Raw genomic sequence first — 25,520 nt, forward strand, 5'->3', positions numbered from 1 at the left:
TTAGTAGCTACTATATTAGTATCTCTGCAAGATAAGACGGAGAATAAAATTTAACAAGCGGAAATAAAATTAAAATTTTGTCCACCTGGACGAGAACGTTTCTAGAATTGGCACATTGATTCCGTGGCTTTGCGAAAATTCACATAGCATCTCTAGTTGCAGTGCACCCCTTTTCCATCGTTGTCCGGAAATTTTCAGAGCCGTGACACAGGTTTCCAAGTTGAGAAGGTGTTCTGGACGTAGCTTCTCAGAGTATAGCACTAGATGTATCATTGCTGCTAAAGAGCTAATGAAAGCAAAATGGTAGGACGCTCGTTCGATGCCTCCTGTTTCAAGCAGGATCCGAGTCAGCTTGGTTATTTCCGTGGCCGAGGTAACGCATTTGTTGCGGCACAAAGGGTCGTCAATAAACAACCGGTGTAGCAATACCACGCAAGCTTCGTAGTTTAGCTGAAACATTATTATATGGTAGTTCTTAGAGTGTTTTTCATCTCGGAAGGGCATTGGTAATGAATTTTTCAAAGCCTGGAATGCAAGCTCAGCGGTTTTAAGCAGTTTTCCTCGTTCCTGCGTATCACCTAAATCACCTTGTATAGAGCATATTTGGTCTGTAAACCTGTCCATTATATACCACACGCGAGTAGTGTAGCAAAAACAAAGCTCTTCCAAATAACTAGGATCGTTCCGCGAGAGTTGCACTTCATAAACAGGAGAGATAATTCGCTTAAAGTGAATGCAAGAAGGCACACCAATCCTTGACGTGATAATTCTATCCTGCGTACAAATAGACCATAGAAGTGCAGATTGGAACGGAGTGGTTCGAGGTGCAAATTTGGCGGCTGAAGAATGCTCGTCATAAGATATATGGAGTCCCATATGCTGCGTCAAAGAACATGCCATCGAAATGTACAGATAAGACATCGAGTCATTGCCCATGCCCATTTCGTAGCAAGAAAGAAGCAGAAGGCCTTGGAGTAGGTATTCGTCTAAGTTGAACTTCGACGCATATACTGCAATTTGCGCAGCCTGGTTCATCAGTAATTTACTGATTTTGGACGCATGTGGATTTTTAGAATATAAGCAAGCAACCCCATACACGGTGAGCATAAGCAGCTGATGGGAAGGGTCCGTGTCGGTCGAAAAAACCCATGTATCGAGGGTGGGTAATGTGAGCGTGATAGCATAGGTGATCTCCGAACAGTGTTTTTTGAATAAAGAAAGCAGCTCTGTTTTGAATATAGGATCAATGTAGTACAAGTTGAGCCCGGCTACTCCAACCAAAGGTCCAAGATCGTCGTACTGAAAATCAGGCTCCGGGGAGTTGTCGAGACGCAGATCATCCATCTCATTAAGAAGGGTGGTCAATTTTGCTTCTTCGTCCACCCGCTTCAAAAACTGAATTTGAGTTTGTTCACCATTTTCACCAAGCTGTAACTGCGGGTCGTTTTTGGAGAGAAAGTCCTGTAGAACACGGACTTTTTTCTCCAGATATTGGGTATAATCTGTATGGTACTTTCGTCTTCGCTTATCGCTGTCGGCTTGATAGATACATTCCCGCTTTCTTTTAATGCAGTTCAAACATGAGGGAACTTTGCCATCGCAGTCCTTTCGTCGCAATAGTTTACACGAAGTGCAGATCCTCTGGGTCTGCAAGTTCATTAAGTATTTAACTTTTTTCTTTGATATCTATCTAACAGAAAATTACCAATCGAGCAATATTGCTTTGTCAACTAAATTTTTCTCCGTTGTTATCTTGCGCACCTGCTTAGCCTCTGTTTCCTGACTTGTTACCTTCCATTTGGAGGTTCCCAGAACCTCATCCAGCTCTTTTAAGGGCGGAAGTTTTGCATACACCTTGCCGTTCTCCTCCTTAACCTCAAACGTCGCAATAGACAGCGCTTCATCGTTTTTGCAGGCACCGGACTTGAGGTAAAAATTTCGTTTATGCATCGGACACGATATGTAGCAGTTTTTGTCACTATCTTCCGAAAGAAGTCCCTGGTTTAGCACAAAGGCACGTTTATGCCCACACATGTTCTGAGAGCAATAGAGCTCGTTTTTGCTAGTTCTGAACAGAGCAATTTGGGTGTCCCCAACCAAAACCGTTGCCGAGGACCCTGCCTCTGCTAGAGGCAGATCGGAGCACTCACAGACTTCCTGCCAGCTCACCGAAGACCACCTGATCTCATTGAATTTTTGGTTGGCCGCTTTCTCGGGCCACATTGCCGGTCTCGGTTGGCCCCTTTCATTGACTATCTCCACACAATCCTGGTTTTCAGGTGTATTCACAAATTGCTTGAAAATTGGGTTTTCTTTCTCTTCTGAAACGGCCTTGGCCCACTCATCGTAATAACCGGCCACAAGCTGGCGCATTTGGGCCTCTAGGTCTTTGCAAATCCCTAATTTATCGCGGATGATGACGTCCTTCAAATATTCGATTCCACCATCAAGGTTTTCCAGCCATCGAGCTGTCCGCTGCAGTCTATCTGCCGTGGTAATGTAAAACATTAGGTATCTGTCAAGAATAGGGATCACCTCGTCAGGACGCACATTGGTGGCAAGAAGCTGCGCGTGCGCTGGTTTCATTCCACCATTTCCACCAACATATATGTTGAATCCACCACTCACCGCGCAAAGACCAAAGTCCTTTGAATGGAATTCAGCACAGTCTCTAACACATCCTGACACGCCTCCCTTCATTTTATGAGGCGAGCGTATGCCTTTGTACCGTTCTTCCAACCTGACAGCCAGACCAACCGAGTCTCCAATTCCGTATCTACACCATGTTGATCCAACACAAGACTTGACATTTCTCAAACTCTTACCGTAAGCCTGTCCACTCTCAAAGCCTGCTTCGTTGAGATCTTTCCATATTTTCAGCAGATCGCTCTTCTTGACGCCAAACAAATCTAGTCTTTGTGCTCCTGTGATCTTCGTGTAGACACCGTACTTCTTAGCAATTTTCCCAATGGAAACAAGCTTTTCCGGAGTGATCTCGCCAGCCGACATCCGAGGAACAACTGAGAAAGTGCCGTCTCGCTGGATATTTCCAAGGTAACGGTCATTTGTGTCTTGCAGACCGTGAACTTCCTTTTTCAAGAGGTGTCGGTTGTATAGTGTTGAGAGAATGGAGCCAATCGTAGGCTTGCAAATTTCACAGCCCGACGAGCTCGGATCATTTCCCAGTTCCTCCATGACCCTCCTAAAACTCCGGAAATTTTTGACCATAATCAGTGAGAACAAGTCGACTCTTGAATAGTCGAAGTGCACGCATAGGTTGTTGGAAACCTTGCCACCCAACTTTTTCAATTCTTTTTCAAAGATGATCTTTACTGTCGGCTCGCAACCCCCGCAAGCTGTTCCTGCTTTAGTGCACTTTTTTACGTCTGCAAGACTGCTGCAACCATTTTTGACGGCTTCCACAAGTTTTCCCTTGGTGATATTGTGACAGGAGCATATTTGTGTTTCATCTGAAAGCATCTCCATGTCATCTTCTCCCGATTTTCCAATCAAAAGCTCGGAAGGAGACTTGGGTAATGGTTTTCTTATCATCGCTGAGAACTTGGTGTAGTTACTTGTGTCTCCAACCAGAATTCCTCCAAGCATGTACTTGCCGTCTTTTGTGAAAAGCAATTTTGTGTAAGTTGCATCTATTGGATCCTCAAACACAAGGCCACGAACTTCTTTGTCGTATCCGCGAGGAAGCCATTTAGGCCCATTTCTGTCTGCAAAATAATCGCCAAAAGATGCAACATCGACACCCATCAGCTTGAGCCTGGTGCCCATACTAGGTTCAGAAAACTCCTTTGGCTGGTGTAGTTTACCCTGAGTGAGATTAAATGCCAGTATATCAGCCATTTCATATCCAGGAGCAATCAGTCCAAAGGTCATGTTATTCCAAGAAGCACACTCTCCAATAGCATAGATATTTTCATCCGAAGTTTGTAACATGTTATTCACTTTAAATCCGCCCCTTGAACCCGCATTCAGACCACAGCTGGTGAGTTCATCTCTTGGTTTGATACCAATAGTGTAGCAAAGAAGGGAGCATTCTTCAATTTGACCGTTATCGTATTTTACTCCTTTCAGATTTTGGTCTTCGTCAAATAGCAGCTCTGACACAGTTGTTCCAGTTCGACAGGTAATCCCCAGCTCTTTAACTTTGCTGGTAAGTAAAGAACCACCCTTTTGGTCCATTTGTTGGGAAAGCAGCCAATGTGACCTATGGACAATGGTGATATCCTCAAACGACTCCATGTCGTAGAGAGCTTTGGCTGCTTCTAGACCAAGTAGCCCACCACCAACGACAATGGCTCTTGTTTTCTTTGCACCTTGGCAATAATCAATCATTGAATAGAGATCATCGATGGTTCTGTAAACAAAACATCCCATTTCACGATAGCTTTTTCTGGTGAGAGGTGGTAGCAGATCGGTAGGAAGGATGGCTGCAGAGCCTGTACAAAGAACAAGCACATCGTAAGACGCTCTGTTTCCTTTGTCTGTGGTAATAATCCGAGCTCGCCGATCTATGTCAACCACTTTTTCATCAATGGCATAGTTCCATTTTCCGCCGCGCTGCTGGTAGAATTCCTCTGGCGACAGTAGAAGATTTTTGAACTCACGATGCTGGAAATACTCGGTTAGACCAACGCGGTTATAAGCAAGATATGGCTCCTCACCATAAACCATTATGCTATACTCATTTAGTTTTGAGTCGTTCGAAAGTAGTTTTTCAAGAAATGAGAGGCCGACCATGCCAAGGCCCACAATCACAAGCTTCTTCTTAGCTGCCCGAGGACTGATGTCCTCTGGCAAGGGTGGAACAGAGCAAGTCATCAAGTTTTACAAAATGGAATATGACTTTTGCAACTGCTTTTATTTGTCAGGCTGTTCATCCCCTTAGAATACTACATAATTTCCGTCCCTAAAATTAATCTCCGCTTAGCAGATTACTTTATCACAGGATCGGATCCACTACAAAAAAAAAATAATCTTATCAATAACAAAACTGAACTTGCATTGCATAAATAAAAAAATGTAACCGAGATTTCAATCAATTTTCCGCTTTCCTTGGCCTCTCCTCTCTAATTGGAATAAGCACACAGACCAGATTTACAGCAGTGCAAACAATTCCTATAATCCAAAACGCCTTGAAGTAGTTGTTCACTCCATTTGATATAGTGTACCTGAACACTAAACTAAACAAAATGCCTCCTAAGTTACCCATTGCTCCCGTAACTCCACTCACAATACCACTGTGATGTCTATTCACAACGGGAACACATGCATAATTTGCACCATTACCCATCTCAAACCAAAGACACAAAAACGAAACGGACACTATGAGTCCCGCGATGGATAATTCCGGAACTAGTCCAATCCAAATCAAAAAAATGCCCTGCATCAGGCCAGTGAAGATCATCCAGAACTTTTTAGCCTTTGTGGTTTTGAATCTTTGGTATAAAAAATCGGAGATGATCCCTCCAGCTGGTCTTGCCACCACGTTCAGGAGTCCAAGCATTGAGCCCCATGCTCCAGCTTTAGAGGTGCTCCAGTTTGTCATCTTTTGCCCGAACAGGTTGGAAATAATAGACTCTACTGCAAGCTCAGTACCAAACGAGCACATGTAGCAAAGTCCGACCAGCATTGTCCGCGGGGATAAACAGATCTTGACCACGTCATTGAGCGATGGGTCTTCAATGATTTCGTCACCATTTATGATATCTGCGACTTCAAGAATTTCCTGGTCTTGATTGGGCTCAACCACGACCTTATCAATTGCGTTAACAGGCTCAACAAATACAGAAGTGAGCTCTCCTTCCTTAGAGAAGTGCCTTGTGACAGAGACAGACTTCACGAGCATATTATCCATGTTAATACCAAGGATATCTCCACGAAGGGACCATCTGCCTCTCGGGCAGTCGCTTCCAAATACAAAGATCAGTATTGCCGTGATCATCAAAATTAAGAACGGCCCAATCACAAAAGAGTAGCTCCAAGAATGGTGCAAAGAGTAACCTCTATTTTCCAACGCATTTGAGATGGCAGGCATGACAAAGAATGCCACACCTCCTCCAGCATTTCCCCAACCGGCAGAAATGGCATTTGCTGTCCCTATAATGTTGTTATCAAAAAATACAGCGCAGAATTGGGAGCAACAAATAAACGAGGAGCCTAGAAAGCTGATAAAAAAGCGAATGGCATGTAGACCTGCAACATTTGTAACCAAAGGAACAAATGCAGTCGGAATTGCTCCTGCAACCAGCACGCCTGTCAAAGTAATCCGTGGGCCATACTTGTCGTTAAGGGGCCCCAAAATGAATCTGCCTAGTAAAGTTCCTGTCAGTCCACATATGTTATTATTGGATATATCCACTGCAGTGAGTCTTAGGTCCTTCTTCAACATGCCATGGAGAAGAGGCGGAAACGCGAACCAAGAAAGAAAACAAACAAAAAAACCAAACCACCCGAAAAAGAAGTTTCTTCCATAGACGTTCCATAGGTTAAAAATTGGTATTGAGGTCGCTTTCAGGTTTCTTGGATTCACTATTGGCGGTTCCCATAAGGTAGACAGTTGCATTGTGGAGGGTATTGTTTGTATGGGAGCATTTTTTAGGTTGCAGTAACACTCTTATATATGTACACTATTGTACCAAAAAAAATCAACTTTTTTCGTCGTTATCATATTAATAGGGTAGCAAAAGTATGCAAAAAAATCTCCGTCGACAATATTTGAAGATAAAATACCTATTTCCGTAATGGGCATCCTTAATTTTGAGCAGAATATTCTCCGATGAGCGGGATGCTAGCCAAAAAGTCTATTTACCAAACACTATCACATGTAAGTGCGCCCATTTTTGTACCGCTCCAACGTGAGGTATGCTATGAAAAATTATGCGATAGTGATTTCTAATCGTTATGAACGTCTACTTCGGATTTCTCTCTTGAAGATCTTTGCATAGCTTACTATCAAAAACAATGAACATCAAGCTGGTCCATATCGTGTATAAAGTCTTCAATGAAGTAGGCGTAAACGGTTTAGGAGGAATTTCCACTTGAAACCACCTCATCCGTACTATCATCGGGCTACAGTTGATTCTTGGGCACCTTTGGAGGATCACCTTTACCTCGAACACGCCTACTAGTTCTCGTATGCCTTAGCAACAGCCGGGCGTGCAAGGACCTTCTTCTGCCACTTGGCAATATTTGGGAATTGGTCCCAGCTTCCAAGGCGAAGCTTCTCCTTGCGTCTTTCGTCAACAAATGCAATCCATGCAATGTCTGCAATTGTGTACCCTGTATCAAGAATATATCCACTCTTGGAAGACGCTAACTTGTTTTCCAAAAGTCCCAAGTAGTGCCTAGCGTTATTGATCGCCTTTTCCGTCTGTGACTCGTCATCAGCATGGGCCAGTGACGCAACTGCCGATGACAACCCATTTTGCAGCGAAACCCATGCGAGGGCATCGTATTTTGATTCGAGAAACTTGCCGGATCCATATACCTCTGCCAAATACTGCATTATAGCTGCAGACTCAATCAAAGTTGTCTCGCCGTCCTTGAGCACAGGAACCTTACGGTCAGGATGAAGAAGAACGTACTCAGAGGAAGTACGGACCTCGTTTCTTGGAACAGCTTCACCTTTCCAGTCAACTCCCAACTCATTGAGAAGAATTGCAACCTTGCGTGCGTTGGCGCCGAATCCTTCGGCGTAAGGCAGATGATAAAGAGTAAGCATAACTTTTTCTAGCTATGGCAGACATAAAAAATCTCGAAACTAAAATACCGCACCACGGGATTTTGTTTGTTGCACGAGGCTGCGTGCTTGCAACCCCACACTCCGAAAAATATCAAGTCTACTGCTTGCGAGGTCAGATTATTGTCGAGTGCCTCAAAAAAAGAGTCTTGTCAATCTCAGGGTCGAGAGCACCAACCCTCGCTATTTTTCGGCTGAAATCTCGGCCAAAACCCAAATTTATTACTCAATTTTCGAGGTATCCACAACGAGAAATTGCCTTTGGGTAGAAATGAGCGTACGAAAATTCTCCGGATCGCTGATGAAGGTATAGAATCACCTAAATGTTGTGGAGATTGAACGCACAGACTTTACTACCGTAATTTCTGGATGCACCCAACCAATAGCCTAGAGCCTCGTTCCGGACGTTACCAGACCTAAGAGTTCAAAAGGTTGCAGAAACTTTGGAGTAACTGGCTTGGGAGACTCTCCAAGCCTGGTAATTTACGATACCGGTTAAAAGAAGGCAACGACAAGGTCACGATGTCGTCTTGCAACGAGATCCATCAAACTATAGGCCAACATTTATGACCGTGAAGCGAGTAAAACAGGATAGTCGATTACTTCAAGCTGGCAGATCTGGTCGTGTATGCGCTGCCACTCTCCCTAGGTCTTAACAATGCAGACGATAAAGGTAATGGCTCACAAGCTAGATACGGGAGGCATGGTCGCTGCCCTGAGATGAGTCATACCGCAGCACAAAAAAAAACGCATGAGACGGAGAGTCTAGTGAAAAGATTATACACTAATCCCCTTCTTTGGCATCCTTATCTTTAGTTTCACCCTATTTTCTCAGGTCTAGGAAAAGCACACAAATTTTGTTTAGTCCTTCCATACCCATGTACACAGCAAAGGTAGTTCGGAATGCATCGGGCAAGGCTGTCCGACTTGTTTATTCGACTCTTTAGTTACGATCAACATGATTGATATTGACTTGAAGTACAGAAATTACAGTATTTTAGTAAAAGCTTCTTTAAGACACAATCTTAATTTTAAAAATCAACAAAAATTGAAATGGCATTTAATAAATAGCGATGGGATTGTAGCTTGCTTTCATAAAACCCTAAATATCAACAGTGCAAGCATCACAAATCATCAATCACTCCACATACTCGACAACGTCTTTAGTTTCAAGAGAAAGCTTCCTTTCAGGGTCGTAGTCAGCATCACCTTGAACCGGCATTGTCTTGGCTATCCGAACAGTGTCGAACAAGGTTTGAGACTGAATAAATATATCATCAATTTCCTCCAGGCTTCTGTCTCTTGTCTCCGGGAAAAAGAGAATCAAGCAGGCCAGCAATACAAAAGCGGCTGATCCATAAACAAAGTAATACTTGTAGCCAATATTGTTGAATGCCGTTGGAGAAGCTTCTGCAACTAAGAAATTGAATAGCCAGTTGCATGCAGTGCTGATAGCAGTTATCTGGGCACGGGACTCAAGGGGTGCAAGTTCAGCTGCATACATGAAAACCACAAGAAGAAGACCAACAGGAAAAGCATACATTGCGACAAAATAAAACGCCACCATAGCCTTCGCCGTAGCTGGATTTTCAAGGTCTGATGCAAGCCCACCAAGGATAAACTGACAGATTGCCATAATTGCTGCGGCGTGAATCATTGCATACCGCCGGCCAAATATATCAATGAGGAAGATTGCAGCGAATGCACACATTGCTTGCCAGATCTGAATACTCCCCGAGAAAATACGAGCTTCAACAGAGCTCTAGCCGAGCTGCTGTTCAAAAATGCTCGTGGAGTAAAAGGTGACAATATTAATTCCGGTCATCTGAGCTCCAATATTCAGACCAATAGCCATAAGACTACGCCTCAAATGCTTGTTTTTGGTTCTCGAAAACGGAGAAGCCTTAATAGCAGCGGGATCCTCCAAAAGAGACTGCTGAATTAACGAAATCTCTCCTTGAACTTGGTCGCTCTCGACAGGCTTATCTTCCAGCAGAGCAAACACTTCTGCTGCTTCCCCTGTACGCCCAACTTTCACCAACCAACGAGGAGACTCGGGAAGGAAAAGGATCAGCGAAATACATATGAACGGGAAGAGCATCTGTAGCGCAATCGGAAACCGCCAATTGACGGAGCTGTGTTTGACAAAATAAAATCCGAAGTCAACCCAGGTAGCTAGTGCCACTCCAAAAATTGCTAGAGACCCGCAGAGAAGCACTAGCTTACCTCTCAAACGTGCCGGAGCACACTCCGCGACGTATGTCGGCACAGTAGCTGTGATACCTCCAACGCCAACTCCAGTGATCACTCGTGCAATAATAAGCTGGGCTATATGAAAAGAGGTGTCCTGGATAATCACACCAATAATGGTGACCGTACAAACTGTCATTATGAACCGACGACGACCGAGCTTGTCACCGAAAAAGTAAGAGGCAACACACCCGAGCACACACCCTAGCTCATAGATAGCAACGACTGTTCCTTCAATTACAGTGGCATGCTCTTTGTTAACTCCTGGCCTACTGGTGTTCAACGTTGGGAACTGTTTCTCAAAAGTCTCCATTGTCAAGAGACCATTCATAATGGCTTGGTCATATCCCTGCAAAATCCAAGCAGATGCACCAGCCAGAGCAATGGCAAGTGACAACTTATTACCTCTCAAATTTTGTAAAAACATAGTTGATTAAGCAAGCCGGCACAAGGCAGCTATATACATTTTGTTTTCGGGCCTGACGCGGGGTTAGTGCAACCATGCATGAGCCAAGAAAATTATAGTTAGAACTCAATGTCCCGCAAGTTGCCAAGCCTTCGCGAAATCTGCCAATGCGGAGAAAAGGTAATTGACTGAAAAAGGTAAGTGACTGATAATGTTTCTCATTTGCGTGCCTGGAAACCTAGTAAGCGTCTCTTGGGAAATATATAGTTCTGAGCATTCGTCCACGTGTAGTCAATGAAAGGGGAACGCACAATGTCTAAGACCTGAGCATGGCGCTACAATACAGCGAAACAGAACGGTTGCCGACAATGGCTGGTTGGAATGTACCTGAGCACGTGCCTGGATCTTGCAGGAAATTTTTTAGTGCGTGAGCGCGGAAGCGGTGGAACACGTTGACGTGAGAACAGGCACATAATGTCTCTTGGTGTGCGATTTTAGTAGCAGGCTCAACAAAACTGATGACAGATTTAGAATCCGACGTTATATACTGCTTGTTTCAGAGGATTCATTCGCATAACCTTGAATCTCTGTGCTTGAATATATGAGCTGGCTCTTCGATCCAAAGCGGAGACCCAGGCCAGTATTGATTCCAATCTGGGCCTTGAAAATGAGCAAGACAAAATTCAAAGCTTGGTGTAATACTAACTCAGGCACCACATGGATAAATGAAATTAATATAGTAGGATAATTAATTTTGTTCTCATTCTGAATGAGGAAATTTCATTGATAAGATATTTTAGAAAAGCAAATGCAATCGTGAACAAGGGGCAGAATTGGCTATCCCAAATATGGTCGACCTTAGCCTTAAAGGTGATTAGGTGTAATAACTAAAGCAGTTTTTGTTTACTTGCAAATTTGAACATGCTCAGAAGGGTATCTGCATTTGCCCAATAAAAAATATTAATAGTCATTAGGATCGAAGGTCAATCTTCAGTTACACGTCCAAGAGTCTGGGCCAGACAGGCACATTCGGTTATAGATTCCGCAAACGCGTTGACAATAGAGTAATGTCAATGTCTCCAAGGTACTTGTCATCTTGACAGAGTGTGCAGACAGCGTTGCATTATAAGGACTAGGAAAAACGTGGCTCTCCATAAAGTACACCTCCTTCAAGAATATCTTCCTGTCAAGATCAACACCTGTAATAAGATTGAAGATGTAAAATTTGAGACAGTGATCCCTAGTTCAAGCCAATGTATCCGAAGACTTTTAAAGCTAGAGCTGCGCTACATGGAAATACTCCCATATCTGGCAAAAAAAGTACCAGAAAGCAACATAGGAAAAACGTAGTATTTCCTTCTTCATGAAAGATGACAGCGCAAAAAGTTTGAGTTGCAATCGAACAATTCCTCTAAGGGCTTTTATCAAGCTTGATGTATATATCTGTCAGTAGGCTTGTTGCAGAGCACGTTCTTGCAAATTTCAAACATACTGGCTGACTCCAGAAATGAAAGCAGAGCAAACTCTTGAAATCGGGAAAGCTACAGAGGTCAAAAATTGCGCGATATTGTCGCTAGGCGGCACTATTTAGGCTGAAAGCATATTGTATCGGTGAGGGTGCATCTTAGAAAAGCCAACACAAGACGTGATTGAGAACATCAAAAAACCTGTCACTTTGTAGTCGACTTCCGAAGGTTATGTCTCCCGATAGTGGAGGACAGACTTTCGCCACTGACCGGTAAGCAGCTTATATGATGCATCACTACATGCATAGATATATTTGGAATGGAATCATTGCAGAGAAGGCAAAGTTGAACTTGTTAGCAGTCACTTCAAATACTTGTAACTCATTTGAGCGCAACTGCCAAAAGCGGAAAATTAGCTTTTGCTTATCAAGAAACCTCTTGATAAGGTCAGCGGGGTTTCACACATCGCTAGCGGACTAGGCAGGCTATATAAACACCAAAGCTTCCCGGCTGTAAGAAATTACACCACCGATGCCGACCGCCTATCCTCATCCACAAAAACATCTTGGTCACGCCGTCAACTACCTCACCGGTAACCATGAATATGACATCCCTAAAGAAACCGTTGACGGAGAGATTGCCCAACTTCGTGCACGCCTAGAGAGCAAGCCATCGTTCAATCCCGGCCTCACTTTTGATCCTGAAAAGCACCTAATCAAAGACCCAAGCGCCAAGGTTCTCACGCTTGATGACTTGAAGATCAAGAAAACCCGTGTTGCACCGGTATGCAACTTTGCCACCACATATCAGTTTCCCCTGTTGACGCAGGAGGCTGTGGATATGATTCTCTGGGAGGCTTTGCGTCCGGAGATTGTTGAAAAGTACGGCCGTCTTCCTAACCTCGCCAAAAGTGCCACCCGTCTCGATTTCCATATTGGCGGCCACTGCAGTCGCTGGGCTCCATTTACACAGGCCCTGTGGAATAGCCCCGAGTTGAGAGAGATTCTCGAACGCTTTACAAAAGTGAAAATGAAGCCGCTGTTCAGTGCGGGTCATTTTAATTTCTCACTAGCAGAGAAAAACGCTACAGAGCCTCCAAGCGAAGAACTTCTCAGAAAATACAGAGAGCAGAGCAACGGCGACGAGGTGCCATCATCTCTCGGAATGCATTACGACTCGTCGACGTTTGCTCTTGTTATTATGGCTGAGCTGGACGAAAATACTATTGGCGGCGAGACGGGCATTGTCACAGGTGATAACAAGTTTGTGCGCGTGCCAGACCCAAAGGTGGGCTCTGCCACGCTGATCCAGGGCATGGTGCTCAAGCATGTGGCCACCAAGCCGGTCTCAAATTCCAACCGTGTGACTGCCGTTGCTGGCTTCTGTGTGGCAGGCCCCGAAAAGCTGGATAACAGTCTTTTGACCAGTGTGAAGCCATCAATTCTCCCTCGTCAGAACTACAACGAGTTCTACAACGACTGGGCGCAGTTCCGGCTCACAAACCTGGCTGAGCACATTTTGCACTACCGCGATCAGCTGAAAAACGTCGAGCAGTTTGACCAGAAAGATTTCATTGCGCACTGTCAGGAAATGGAGTCGTACTTGCACAAGTGCTGGGACGAGATGGAAGAGCATTACAACCCTCCATATCCACCAAAAGAGTTCCGCATCACTTATGACGAACTGTGAAAAAAAAAAAAAAAAAACAAAAAATTTATGGTAGGTAGAATAAATTATAGCACATACCTATAGGTAGGGGCCTTATCTCCTAGCTCAGCCAGCTCCTCCAGGGAGAATTTGTCAATTTCCTCTTGAGACAGAGCATCCCGTTTTCTGTTTTGCGATCTCAGATAGAGGTAATTGCACATGCACGGCACCATGGCACCAAGAACCGTGCAGCCGACGGAAAATCCGAATCCTAACGGGTAGTAAGGTGCCTGGGAGTCGATATAAATATTTGAGCCAATTCCACCCCCACCAATGGAACCCAGAAGCATCATGAAGCCAATTGCCGATGCCCGCTTGGTTGGGTTTGGAATGTTCAGGGACAGCCAAGCACCAATCCCTGGGGCCTGCGCATTGTAGCCCGAGGCTGCGAGGAAAATAGCAAAATACGACACGCCCGGTAAATTAGGATGGTGGACAGTGATCCATAAAATGATAATACCCACAAGTCCAATTGTGTAGCAAATCATAATTGTACGAGCACGCTGCTGCGAGCGGTCAGCCCAGATGGCCATGGACACAGTGAGAATGGTGGCCGCAACATATGGCGGAGTGGTCATGGCCTGTGCCTTGATGGCCGAATAACCAAGGTTTTTGACCATAGTGGGCAGGGTGTAGGAAAGAGAGTATGTTGGAACAGAACCTCCAAACCAGAACATAAGCATAACAAAGTAGACTTGCGGGTCCTTGAGAGCGTTCCAGGCCTGACTCATCTCAAATTTCTGGTTGGTTCCTGCCGGCCCGTTATCGTATTTTTTCCGCAGATAAAGGTAGTCTAGCTCTTTATCAGAAAAAAACCGAATCTTGTCTTCTCCAGGGAAATTTGGCAGCATGACATATCCAATAAGGGCAACAAACACTGTCGCAACTCCTTCAATGAGGAACAGCCAGCGCCAGGCACGCCAACCTCTGGCATAGTCGAGATTACCGATCCCGTAAGCCAGAACTCCACCAAACGCACCGGCAAGCGTGTTGGCACCATAGAAAATTCCCATTCTTGTCTGCAGCTCGGAACGGGTGTACCAGCAGCTGAGAATGAAGTACGAGCCAGGGTAGATCACGCTTTCTGCGGCCCCTAGACACAGCCGAATACCAATATATTGGTGCCAGTTCTTCACAAAGGCAGTGCACAGAGCCACGACTCCCCAGATGACCATCATAGAAGGCACCCAAAGCTTAGGACCAACCCGCTTGAGGGCGATGTTCGAGATGGGCTCAAACAGGCCATAGGTAAAAAATAGGCACGTGAGGGCCAAGTTGAACTGTTCGCCAGTCATATTGGTGTCTGTGAGAAATCCAAAAAGTTTTGCATTACCCGCATTTGACTTGTCGAGAGTACACCACAAGTAGCAAAGGGAAAGGTAAGGAAGCAAGCGTAGATCGATCTTGGTCAGCATTCTGCGCTTTTCTTCGGAATGAGAAGAGTAGTGTTCCTCCAGCTCGAGGAGGTACTCGTAAGAGGACTTATAGTCGGTGTCAGCAGACACCTGAGTGATTTCAACGGGGCACCCTTTCTCCATACCAGAAGTCAGCAATTTTTTCGGTTTATAAATATAGCTTATCTTATCTTATCAGGAAATTTTTTTTGTCGGCACTTGATGCCGACGCAGTCCATAGATTAGGTATACAGATACTCATCGAGCCGCTCGTCGTCCGAATCCTCCTTTGCAGGTATTGGGCGATTGGCCAGCGGCGTCAGCCGGAATCCGTGCCGACGGTACTGGTCCACGGGATAGTCCAGGGTTTGGGAATGGCAGGTGATTCTTTGGTCCCAGACCACCACTGTACCCTTATCGTATCTCACACGGCACGCAAAGTCCTGCCCGCGGATGATGTGGTTAAACAAAAAGTTGAGCAGAGCATCACTCTCCTCTTTCTGCATTCCCACAATGCTTTCCGTGTAGACGGGAGTGACATAGAGAGCTTTTCTTTTAGTCACGGGATGGACCACCACAACAGGGTGTTCTGTCCGGCAGATGTTGCGTCTTTGGATTGCGGACGTCCCGTTGTTGGTAATCTCTGCATTAGCCACTCCGACATTGCAATGGACAGCACGCAGACCTTCCAGTCTCTTTCTAAACTTTGGAGAGAGACGCTCGTAAGCTCCATAACTACTGGAAAAGATAGTGTCTCCACCTGCTGTTGGAGGACATTCCAGCATGCACAGGATAGTAGTGCCTGGTGTCTGGGGCTCTGCTGACTGGTCAGAGTGAAACTGGATCGGACTGCGCCCTTTCCAGGACCGTCTCACACGCAGATCATCCTTATCATCATAGATTATCATGAACTCCGGCGAGCCATTTGCCGGATGAGGAGCCCAGCCGTGGATATGCAAAGGTCCAAAATGACGGGCAATATCGAGCTGTCTGTCAAACCCGATGTCTGCAAAGTCCTGGTCTCTGAAGACCACGACTCCCCGCTGCGCAGCAAGCAGTGCCAGCTCGTCCAGCCCGGCTGAAGTCAGCTGCGAAAGCTGTGTTTCTCTAATCTCTGTGCCAATAGCTGGGGAAAGCTCCATGACAGTGGCGTTTTTGAGCAGGTTCGGCATTTCAGGGTCTGCTCTGTGGCCCGGGTCATGGTGGACAAATTTGCCAATATCCTCGACTTTCTCAAGTGGGTCGTAGAAAGGCAGGTAGTCTGGGTATAGAGGTTCCGAGGAGGAGGGTCTTTGGATAGTCACGGTCATCGTTGGAGAGGAGAGTATCTGAGTTAGGTATTTAAATCAATACATATCTACCAGGGAATCGGCGGTCGCCGAAACTTACCGACGACTGCTGAGCTGTTTTTCATGCTCCAAAATGCTGACAATAGCAGGATTACTGATAAGCTTTTCGGCGGCGTTCGCCGACGCAGGCAGCAGCGGACTGCGGACATATGGCTCGGAGCCTTCAAGATGGTGGAGCAGGGCCTTCATGCCGGGAATGCCAGCGCTGGATATTGCCGCATCCGCGTTAGACACGAGCAGATGCAATTTGTTGGCCTGGCATAGAACCTCTGGGGTCAATGGCTGCTGACACAGCTCCCATAGCTCCTGACAGGTTTTAGGTGCAAAATTTGGGACCCCGGTGATTGCGCCCTGTGCACCAACAATTATCCCTGGTAGCAGGAAATCAATAAATCCACATAGGGCGAAAAAGGGAATACCTGTGGTACGTGGGCCGAGCGGGGACTGGGCGACGCGGGCCAGCTTTGCAACAGAAGCACAAGTTAGCTTGCAACCCACTACATTGGGTGCTTTCTCGGCAATTCTGAGAATAAGGTCGCTGGACATGTCGATTCCACCCGCAACAGCAGGAAAATTGTAGATTAAAACGGGGATAGGGCTTTGGTCTGCAATGGTGGTGTAGTATGCTTCTAAATTGGCTTCTCCTAATCCATAATATCCAGGCGGAATCACCAGAACACTGTCAGCCCCAGCAGAAGCAGCGTCCTTAGCATACTGGACCGCCTGTTTGGTGGACAGTCCTCCAGCTCCTGCCATGATAGGCATGGTCACAAAACCAGCCTCGTCTAGTACTGTTCTTGCTAAGTTGATCAACCGAGTCCTTTCCTCTCTTTCTAGGTGGATAGCCTCGCCCATGGACCCCGAAACAACGGGCATAACGCCAGCCTCAGCAAGACGCAGCGTATGTTTTGCAAACTGGTCGTAGTTGATTGTTTCATCGGCGTTAAAGAAACACGGCAGCGGCGCAAGAATTCCAGGACGTAGCGACGGCATTGTCCCCTGACGGCTGGCGGACGCGATTTATATATGTCGGAGGTTGTCGGCGGTGGCCGATATAAATATCTTATCTACACGCAGAAAAACTATATTCATGCAAAATTCACTAGACTACGGTCCCCGCGATCTCATTGGCTATGGTGAGACCACGCCAGACCCACGATGGCCCAATGGAGCCAAGATTGCACTTTCGTTTGTACTAAACTATGAAGAAGGCAGCGAAGTGTGTCCCGAGAATGGCGACGCAGTCACCGAGGTGCTGGCTACAGAACTTGGTCCTGGGGTGCAGCCATCTGTGGGTGGAGCTCGCGACGTAAACATCGAGTCGCTGTATGAGTATGGTAGTCGTTGTGGAGTGTGGCGCGTTCTCAGACTTTTTGAAGAGCACGGCATGAAGCTGACTATTTTCGCTGTTGGACAGGCACTGGAGAAAAATCCGCAGGTTGGAAAGGCCTTTGTTCGCAGCGGACACGAAGTGGCATCTCACGGCTGGAGATGGGTCGATCGCTCTGGATGGACTGCGGCTGAGGAAAAGGAGAACGTCAAGCGGTGCATCCAAGCGATAGAAAAAACTACCGGTCGGCCTCCACGGGGCTGGTACTACGGGATGATCCACAGCAAAGCGGCAGAGAGGTCTCGCAGCATATTGGCGCAGACGTTTGCGGAGCTAGGATTGCCGCTTCTTTGGTACGGCGATGCGTATAACGATGACCTGCCATACTGGCTACCATACCCAGGCGGACCCAAGCAAAACGGGCTTTTGATCATTCCCTACACCATGGACACTAACGACTACAAAAATGCAGGCTACCATGCGTATATTACTGGAAATCAGTTTTTTGAGTACCTGCGCGACTCTTTTGACGAGCTCTACCGCGAAGGCAAGCATGGAAGCCCCAAAATGCTGAGCATTGGCCTGCACGCCCGAATTATTGGCCGTCCAGGAAGAATAGCTGGACTGCGCAAGTTTCTAGATTATATATCAGACAAGCAGGTGTGGGTGGCCACGCGCGAGGAAATTGCGCTCCATTGGCGCAAAGAGTTTCCCTACGTGTAGTCACCACACTGACGAGCCAGAAACAAGTTAAGATCAAACCCTTCGTCAAGAGGAATCGGGAAGACGTCCTCAACGTAGTTTTTGGAGTCGTCTAGCAGTTCAAGCGAGTCATAGACCTGGTGGACCAGAGCAGCAATATGCGCAGCAGGATGAGTAGAGTCGAGGTCAAAAATGGTGAGCCCGAGCTGGAGAAGGTTGGAAAGCGGCGAGTTGGGAGCCGGAGGAGCTGTTTGGTTCTGTGTCGGAATGCGGCAGAAAAATCTCTCGTCCACTGCTCCTCGAGCATACAAAATGCTAAGCAAGATAAATGCAAACGCGTGTGTCATCCAGTAGGAATCAATGGCGCAGCGGAAGCGAGACAGAAACGAGTGGTTCACTTTTGGTTCTTCCCATCCGGGAGTCTCGAGAAATAAGCCAAACATATAGAGTGCTGCCTCTACACTGCGTTTCAAGGCCGCCAGCACAGATCGTTGCTCAGATTCCGGGACGGGCAACCCTGCACACAGCCCTGCAAGAGGCGCACTATTAAGACTCAGACGGTACCAGCGCATGGAGGTGAATGGTATTTCAGATAGGCTGAGCTGCGCATTGGGGTAATTCGTCCATTCGGCTGCCCATTCGTCCAGAAAGAAGTTCACGTATCTTAGATCCGTTGCGTGCTTGAGAGCCAGAGTGAGTTCACAAAGCCCTAGCAGCTTGTGGTCGTTGGCTTCTGCACTAGCCGTAGAGCAGAACTTCCTGGCGAGGGCCACAAGCGGAACAGGGTCGATTGTCGTGGGCAGCTGCGTGGAAAGGTGAGTTTGGTAGTCCAGAGAAACGAGATTGAGCATGATCCGCAAAATTCGCACGTCTTCGAGCGAGCCAGTGAATTTTGTTTGCAGGTGGCCCTCGAGATCCATGAATTTGACCCATCGGATCGTGAGTCCAATTACGTTCCATACAGAAACCTCGTTGTATCTGCTGGCGCTCTGACTTGCTCTCAGCGGCATCCAATGAGCATAGAGCTGCAGAGACTCGAGCTGCTCCAGCGTGATGCGGTCTGTGCGTCCCAGAACCACCCGAGACAGTGAAAAGTCTAGCAATGCAGCCAGATCGTGTATGTTTTGACCGGGCTGGGAAAGACTTCGCGCTCCCACACAGCAGACGGTAAGAAACAACAGTGTTGACCGCTGGCGCAGATCGGCTGCGTTTGAATGTATGCTTCTTGTAAGAAGTGGTGCCATGCTGTGCATCTGTTCAAAATACAAATCAACCAAGTGTTGAGCGTCTTGCAAAGACAAAATTCCAAGCGACACAGGATCGCAGCACCACTGGTCTGTGCGGTAGAGCTGATGTAGAAGTGGTAGGGGCGATCGTACTGAAGGTGTTGTGCTGTTATTTTCGGCCATGCCATTGCTGGCCATGGAGTATGCACTCTGCACCGTAGACATGGGTGCTCCGCGAAGCGAAATGGTCTGGATGGCGACGGGAGGACGGTGCAGAGGTGGCGAGGGTTCAGCGGGTGGCGGATCGGAAATGGCACCTAGTAGGTCAATTTTTTGTTCGATCGTTCCCAAGGACGAGAGCACGGTGCTCATCAGTTGGACGACTTCGGAGGCCCCTGGAATTTGTTCCTCCCCGTAAGAGCATACCCTGTCACTCTTGGCGCATCTGAAGCACGGTTGAAGCCCGTCGCAACGCTGTTTCCGCAAATGGCAGGCATCGCAAGCCCGCCGGACTCCTCTTCGCTTCATGATAAGGATTGAAAAAATGTCGTGTACTGAATTTCGGAAGTAGATAACAGATGCAGAAGATTCTCTGGTTTTTTGATTAGCGAGAACTCAAAATACGCTCTACTTTGTAATATATGTTCGAAATACAATCTTTAGTACAAATTTGCTCCGTCAAGTGAATTTTCCATGCTCCATGCTTGCCCAGATTCGAGTTTGAGCTCTACCTGAGTATGCCTTGTCCTTGGTTCCAGTTAGCAGTCGGCAAACATGATCTCACGGAGAATACTCAGGGAGGTTTGTTGTAGAGCGGCAATCACGGCCAGTCAATGGCTAACTGTGCCCTTGTGATGCATATAGCACCCTTCTTGAAATTTCTGTGATGAAAGATTTTGCTCTCCAAATTCTATTTGCACTTTCAGGTTAGCCTTTTACATACAAAAGTACAGCGTGTAAGCAGAGCTAAAACAGATTAGCTCACTCATCGCTATACACGTGACCCTTCAATGTCAATAGTCTGCCTCCATCCATCCTTACGTTTCGACCGTCAAGATATGCACCGCCGCTTGAACACATGAATATAATGAGGGCCACCATCTCTTCTGGAAGACCTGCCCTCCGTGCTGGGAGCTGGCTGGCATACTTGATATTTGATGTCGGATCTTCCGCTGCCATAGGGGTCATTCTGCTTTCGTAGAGTCCTGGAGATACAGCGTTGACCCTAATATACTTATCCGCAAACTCAGCAGCCATGATCCTCACCATGTGGTCTATAGCTGCTTTTGACAGCTGGTACGCTGGAACAAACTGATTATTGTGCACAGATGCAGGAGATGAGAAGCAAATGACACATCCTTTTCCATCCCCTTTCTGCGCTGCCTCGCCTAGCTTTTTAACTAGCCCACCAGTCAAAAAGTACATTCCGAACACATTCACGTCAAAGGTATCTCGAAAATCTTTCCATCCGATGGAACAAGTGGCCTCCTGAAGCTTCTCAAGAGATTCACCTGGAGAAAAAGTGACGGGGTTTTGTCTTCTGATTCCTGCACAATGAATGAGAATATCCACATTTTCGTAGTTTTCATTGATGAAGCTTACCAGCTGTTTATTTGACACCTCGTCACCTATGTCATAACACAAAGATGTCACTTTGCTAATAGAACCTGTTTCATCTTTTACTTTATCACACTTGTGAACCGTCTCGTCCAGACGATCTTGGAATAGGTCAACCACTGCAACGTCAACATTATTGGCTACCAAACCCTGGCAGATCATTTGGCCGAGCCCTGAACCACCTCCCGTTACGATGGCCTGTCTGCCTGCTATTTTGTAAAGCGATGGAATAGTAAATTGTGACATCTATGCTGTGACTGATTACTTGTTTGTATGGAAATGCCGAGTCTAATATTTCAAAAAGATAACGATAAGTTTTCATATAAATTATAGTCAATCCTGCCTCATATCTTTATATTAACAAGCAAGAGAATCATTAGCCAATAGCTGGAGCCTTTCCGGAATGCGCGAGCTGGCAAATAAAAAACCCATTGCCAAAATGCAACGGATCCGATTCAGATCAAGGTAGTGTCGCAAATACTACCGGTAAAAATCTTGAAATTTTATTTATCGCTTATCTCTCTCCTGCCCAATAGGACATCTAATTTATCGAAAATTATCAAGTCATAATAAGACCTGCTATTAGGTTACAAGTTTACTGTCATCATCTTATCTGCTCCTTTGCTGGATCATAATGTTCTCCTGCGGTGTGTGCAAAAAGAGAAAAAAGAAATGTGACTTCAATCTCCCGAGCTGCAAAAATTGCGAGTCTATGGGAACCATATGTCGATACTATGACGAAGGATTGGGAACTTCGGTCTCCAGAAGGTATCTAAAAAATTTGGACGATAAGATAAAGGAGTTAAAATACGAGATAGCCAAATATGAAAACAAAATAGAACGGAAGAATCTTGCACACTCTAGCACCAGCAGTGAAGAGGAAGCCAAGCAGCTACCTGAAACATCTGTAAGCTCTGGATGCTTTATAGAGGGGAGCAAGGATTCCTACTTTTTTGGGCCGGGATCTGTGGTCTCAATGGTTCACTCGGTGTCAAAGGTGTTGAACCTAACTGTCGAAACAAGTAATCTCAGCTCCATTGACAATTATACATCGTTTCCAAAGATAAAAGTTCCATTCGATTTCTCCATAATTGGCCATGAGCAGTCCAGATTGCTCATTGAGAACTACCTCAGTAATATTTATCCTGTTTTCCCATTGCTTCCAGAGAGCTTTTTTCATTTTGAGGTCATGATTCGAAACTACCCTTCATATGAGCAATTGTTCGTGCTGCTTATATTTCTCGTCTCTGCAACCCACCTGATGCGGAAACGAGTAGATTTTGCTTCTATCAAGATAATGATTCAACAAAAAGTAGCAGAGCTCATGAAAGACAAATTGAGAGATTCCGATGGTGACACTCTTCTCGCGTTAGTGTACTATGCTATCTATGAACTGTTGGATCCTGAATCAGGCTCGCCAGTATGGAAGACCCTTTCTTTAGCCTGTGCTTTGGCTGAAAAATTGAGATTCTCAAACACCGGGAACCAAGGTCCGATACCCGGAAGAGTGTGCAAACAAGTCCCTCGGATTAAATTACTGAAAGTGCTCTATGAGCTTGAAACCAGTGTCTCTCTTTGTCTAGGCAGACCTCCTTCAATTTATTTTTCGAGGAATCAAATCGGTCGTCTTGAAATTGACGATAGTAACAGCAGGACTGTTTTTGTCGAGCTCACAAACAGGATCGATCTCTTTCAAAATATTTATGGCAAACTCTCTGGATGCCCTATCTGCCGGGCTGAAGCGCTGATTGGGCAACAACTGGAGACAACAGCAACTCAATGGCTTACTGCTTGCTCGCTGCTCACTCATAGCTGTACTCAGTGTGAAGGATCTGGTTTCTACTTAAATGTTTTGCAATCTAGTGTTGAATGCATCAAAAATGCAAACCGAAAAGCTCAAAAGTACGCCCCATTATGTTTTTGGATAGAGATCTCCAACATTATGCTTTCTTTAATGAGCTTATTGATTATTACTAAGCTTCATCATGAAGTGCTAGAGAATTCCCCTTTCCAGTACAAAATTGTTGATGCCATTACAACCGGAAAGCAGCTACTTGCGAGATATTCAACTTTCTGGCCAAATTCTCAAGCACTACTTTCGTTCACGGAATTTGCATTGGAAAGCATGAATGCCCATTGATATGGATGTTAAGAAATACGTAAAAAAATAAAGCCGCTGCAACAGCCACTATACCCAATCCTGTAAGCCTACATATTCCTCCAGGTTTAATAAGCCATCAACTTTGAAACTGTCAGTCCAGCTTGATTGGTTGTTGATCGAGAGCAGAGCTGGCATAGACCTAGAATCTAAAATGCTACTGGGCTCATCTCGTGGAAGATGCAAACTTGCTTCAGGAGCAAGAACATCATTCTGGGGAAACAGTAGCTGCTCAATTTGGGCTGACACTTGATCGTCCTCTTCAAAAGTTTCATAACTTGACCTATTTTTTGCAATTGCAAATAATCGCTTTGAAGCCTTGAAATATATGTCTTTTAATGTCTGAATCATCTTTCCACGAGTTATATCGGGCCAGCGCTCACTGAATCGAAGAAGCAAATCAATGCATCCTTTGAACTTGGAATCTAGAAATTCAAACGTAAAAAAATCAAGTATCCAGTCACTTTGCGTCCATATAACATCTGCTAGATTCACAGCTGCTTCCTCAATATAGTAGACTCCCATTAAAAGATAGAAAACCTGGCCGCTCCTGGAGTCTCTCAGGTATTCGTCAATCAACAGAGCTAGCGAGTTGACTAGTTTCACATATGACGGACGAGGTGGGTTTGTGATTCTAGGAGTGCGTCGGCGTAGACGAGTTTGAAGGGATGCCTTGCAAATAAGTCTGAACCTTAGCTGATTGAGTTTGGCAAATTCTTCTGCTTTCAAGTACCATTTTTCGACTTTGCTGTCCATATCGTCCAGCCACTCTTCCGCATCAATATTTAGTTCCTTATTGAGCCAAAGTACCTCGTGCACTTCTGTCTCGTAAAGTCTGAACTGGTAAAAATGAAGAGCGGCAGCTTTTGTTTGCGGACCAGAGAGATCGATTTCCTTTTCTGTGATGAAAGAATCATCCACTGTAGCTGGTTTCTCTACTGAGATAAGATTGTCAGGTATTGGAAATGCAATACGCAGAACTGAGCTCAAATGTCGAGACATGGAGGTGGTGACCAGAAAAAGCCTGCGTCGGAGATCTATGTCTATCATAGTACTTGTTTCTATTTGCACATCCTTGTGCAGTCCAAGATCAAGACAGAGTCTGAGGCATTCTCGAATGGTGTACCAAATGTCAGCTGCATATGGGTTTGCAAAAGCATAATGGGCGATCAATAGGGTTATTTGAAGCTTTTTCAGTTTGCTTTCCCAATTTGTGTGGGCGAGTTGCACGATGGCTTGGGAAAAGAGAACGCTAGAAGACGATAAGCTTTTTCTTTCCCCTTTGTGCGTCAAAGTAGCTGCTGAGATTGCTAGAGCAATTGAAATAGCTGCATAATCATACGAACTGGCCGTAACTCGGGATTCAAAAACCTTGAACTGTATTTGTTTGAGTTCCAATCTTGATAAAATGGGGTACTGAGGCTGATGATAACTGGTATAATTCTGCATCAATATTTGTACAACATCCCTGGGAATACTGTAAAGATCAACCGGTGGATGCTCCTCAACAAATCGTTTCATGTTCCCCCTCTCCGAGTTATCCAACATCGAATCGAAGGGTGCAGGTAAACTACTTGAACGAAAGTAAAGGAACGGGTAGTTTACAACTCCTCTGTCGCATTCAGAAGACTCAAAAGCATCGACGAATGGTGTTGCCACATACCTGGCAAATGTCAAAGCCTGTTCTTCGGACTTGTCCAGAATTGGATTCACAGATAACTCGGCAAGTTTGATTTCCAGCTCGGCAACCCTATTTTCAAGATACAGGGCCAAACTTCGTGGAACCGGTTTGGACAGTCCTTTAATCCAGGCAAAACACTCGTGACCCTCTTTTTCGCAGTTGTTGCAAGCTGGAAACTCATATCGGCACTTTAATCTCTTGTTCTTACACCTAAAGCATCTGGTCGAGCTTCTTGCGTGACCGTCGTTGAAAACCTTGCGTAGTTCTAATGGGTTTGCAATTTCATCCATGTGTCGTCTCCTTAAATGATTTGTAGTACGATCTGGAAATGCAGGCGAGAATTTAAAAACATGCAAATAGATACAGTATTTAACTATCTTGTTTTTTAATTACATCTTTGGAGATTAGATAACACGATTAATATCAGTAACTTTTTTACAATGATGCATTATAAATGTATAACTGCTAAACCATTTCA

At 45.6% G+C, this 25,520-nt stretch overlaps 14 protein-coding genes across 14 annotated transcripts; 3 read left to right on the forward strand and 11 right to left on the reverse strand.

Annotated features, from left to right (window-relative positions):
* Positions 1-36: 36 nt before the first annotated feature.
* OGAPODRAFT_97448 (Zn(II)2Cys6 transcription factor) lies at positions 37-1,659 on the reverse strand (the record flags this gene model as incomplete). The annotated part of the gene is made up of 1 exon (XM_018357951.1): positions 37-1,659. The coding sequence occupies one exon, from the start codon at positions 1,657-1,659 to the stop codon at positions 70-72; it is 1,590 nt and encodes a 529-aa protein (XP_018213598.1). The 3' UTR covers positions 37-69.
* A 42-nt stretch (positions 1,660-1,701) lies between these two features.
* On the reverse strand, positions 1,702-4,836 carry OGAPODRAFT_81383 (nitrite reductase; the record flags this gene model as incomplete). The annotated part of the gene is made up of 1 exon (XM_018356516.1): positions 1,702-4,836. One exon carries the CDS (start codon positions 4,834-4,836, stop codon positions 1,702-1,704), a length of 3,135 nt encoding a protein of 1,044 aa, XP_018213599.1.
* A 217-nt stretch (positions 4,837-5,053) lies between these two features.
* OGAPODRAFT_97453 (nitrate transporter) lies at positions 5,054-8,645 on the reverse strand (the record flags this gene model as incomplete). The annotated part of the gene is made up of 1 exon (XM_018357953.1): positions 5,054-8,645. Exon 1 carries the CDS (start codon positions 6,578-6,580, stop codon positions 5,054-5,056), a length of 1,527 nt encoding a protein of 508 aa, XP_018213600.1. The 5' UTR covers positions 6,581-8,645.
* OGAPODRAFT_6552 (glutathione S-transferase) lies at positions 7,142-7,738 on the reverse strand (the record flags this gene model as incomplete). Its single annotated transcript, XM_018355807.1, has 1 exon — positions 7,142-7,738. The coding sequence occupies one exon, from the start codon at positions 7,736-7,738 to the stop codon at positions 7,142-7,144; it is 597 nt and encodes a 198-aa protein (XP_018213601.1).
* Positions 8,646-8,812: 167 nt separating the features above from the next.
* OGAPODRAFT_81385 (uncharacterized protein) lies at positions 8,813-10,433 on the reverse strand (the record flags this gene model as incomplete). The annotated part of the gene is made up of 2 exons (XM_018356517.1): positions 8,813-9,518; positions 9,564-10,433. The coding sequence occupies 2 exons, from the start codon at positions 10,431-10,433 to the stop codon at positions 8,895-8,897; spliced, it is 1,494 nt and encodes a 497-aa protein (XP_018213602.1). The 3' UTR covers positions 8,813-8,894.
* A 1,976-nt stretch (positions 10,434-12,409) lies between these two features.
* Positions 12,410-13,567, forward strand: OGAPODRAFT_6555 (uncharacterized protein; the record flags this gene model as incomplete). Its single annotated transcript, XM_018355808.1, has 1 exon — positions 12,410-13,567. One exon carries the CDS (start codon positions 12,410-12,412, stop codon positions 13,565-13,567), a length of 1,158 nt encoding a protein of 385 aa, XP_018213603.1.
* Positions 13,568-13,611: 44 nt separating this feature from the next.
* On the reverse strand, positions 13,612-15,123 carry OGAPODRAFT_44844 (uncharacterized protein; the record flags this gene model as incomplete). Its single annotated transcript, XM_018355486.1, has 1 exon — positions 13,612-15,123. The coding sequence occupies one exon, from the start codon at positions 15,121-15,123 to the stop codon at positions 13,612-13,614; it is 1,512 nt and encodes a 503-aa protein (XP_018213604.1).
* Positions 15,124-15,221: 98 nt separating this feature from the next.
* Positions 15,222-16,289, reverse strand: OGAPODRAFT_6557 (uncharacterized protein; the record flags this gene model as incomplete). Its single annotated transcript, XM_018355809.1, has 1 exon — positions 15,222-16,289. The coding sequence occupies one exon, from the start codon at positions 16,287-16,289 to the stop codon at positions 15,222-15,224; it is 1,068 nt and encodes a 355-aa protein (XP_018213605.1).
* A 75-nt stretch (positions 16,290-16,364) lies between these two features.
* Positions 16,365-17,321, reverse strand: OGAPODRAFT_44733 (uncharacterized protein; the record flags this gene model as incomplete). The annotated part of the gene is made up of 1 exon (XM_018355482.1): positions 16,365-17,321. One exon carries the CDS (start codon positions 17,319-17,321, stop codon positions 16,365-16,367), a length of 957 nt encoding a protein of 318 aa, XP_018213606.1.
* A 97-nt stretch (positions 17,322-17,418) lies between these two features.
* On the forward strand, positions 17,419-18,381 carry OGAPODRAFT_45520 (uncharacterized protein; the record flags this gene model as incomplete). The annotated part of the gene is made up of 1 exon (XM_018355503.1): positions 17,419-18,381. One exon carries the CDS (start codon positions 17,419-17,421, stop codon positions 18,379-18,381), a length of 963 nt encoding a protein of 320 aa, XP_018213607.1.
* OGAPODRAFT_11427 (uncharacterized protein) lies at positions 18,372-19,958 on the reverse strand (the record flags this gene model as incomplete). Its single annotated transcript, XM_018353273.1, has 1 exon — positions 18,372-19,958. One exon carries the CDS (start codon positions 19,956-19,958, stop codon positions 18,372-18,374), a length of 1,587 nt encoding a protein of 528 aa, XP_018213608.1.
* Positions 19,959-20,567: 609 nt separating this feature from the next.
* Positions 20,568-21,449, reverse strand: OGAPODRAFT_11428 (uncharacterized protein; the record flags this gene model as incomplete). The annotated part of the gene is made up of 1 exon (XM_018353274.1): positions 20,568-21,449. One exon carries the CDS (start codon positions 21,447-21,449, stop codon positions 20,568-20,570), a length of 882 nt encoding a protein of 293 aa, XP_018213609.1.
* Positions 21,450-21,837: 388 nt separating this feature from the next.
* On the forward strand, positions 21,838-23,343 carry OGAPODRAFT_11429 (uncharacterized protein; the record flags this gene model as incomplete). Its single annotated transcript, XM_018353275.1, has 1 exon — positions 21,838-23,343. The coding sequence occupies one exon, from the start codon at positions 21,838-21,840 to the stop codon at positions 23,341-23,343; it is 1,506 nt and encodes a 501-aa protein (XP_018213610.1).
* A 35-nt stretch (positions 23,344-23,378) lies between these two features.
* Positions 23,379-25,332, reverse strand: OGAPODRAFT_75038 (uncharacterized protein; the record flags this gene model as incomplete). Its single annotated transcript, XM_018355964.1, has 3 exons — positions 23,379-23,503; positions 23,569-24,931; positions 25,025-25,332. The coding sequence occupies 3 exons, from the start codon at positions 25,330-25,332 to the stop codon at positions 23,456-23,458; spliced, it is 1,719 nt and encodes a 572-aa protein (XP_018213611.1). The 3' UTR covers positions 23,379-23,455.
* Between the last annotated feature and the right edge of the window lie 188 nt (positions 25,333-25,520).

The sequence above is a fragment of the Ogataea polymorpha genome (genome assembly GCF_001664045.1).
Source record: "Ogataea polymorpha strain NCYC 495 leu1.1 chromosome Unknown OGAPOscaffold_1, whole genome shotgun sequence".
Classification (NCBI taxonomy): Eukaryota; Fungi; Ascomycota; class Pichiomycetes; order Pichiales; family Pichiaceae; genus Ogataea; species Ogataea polymorpha.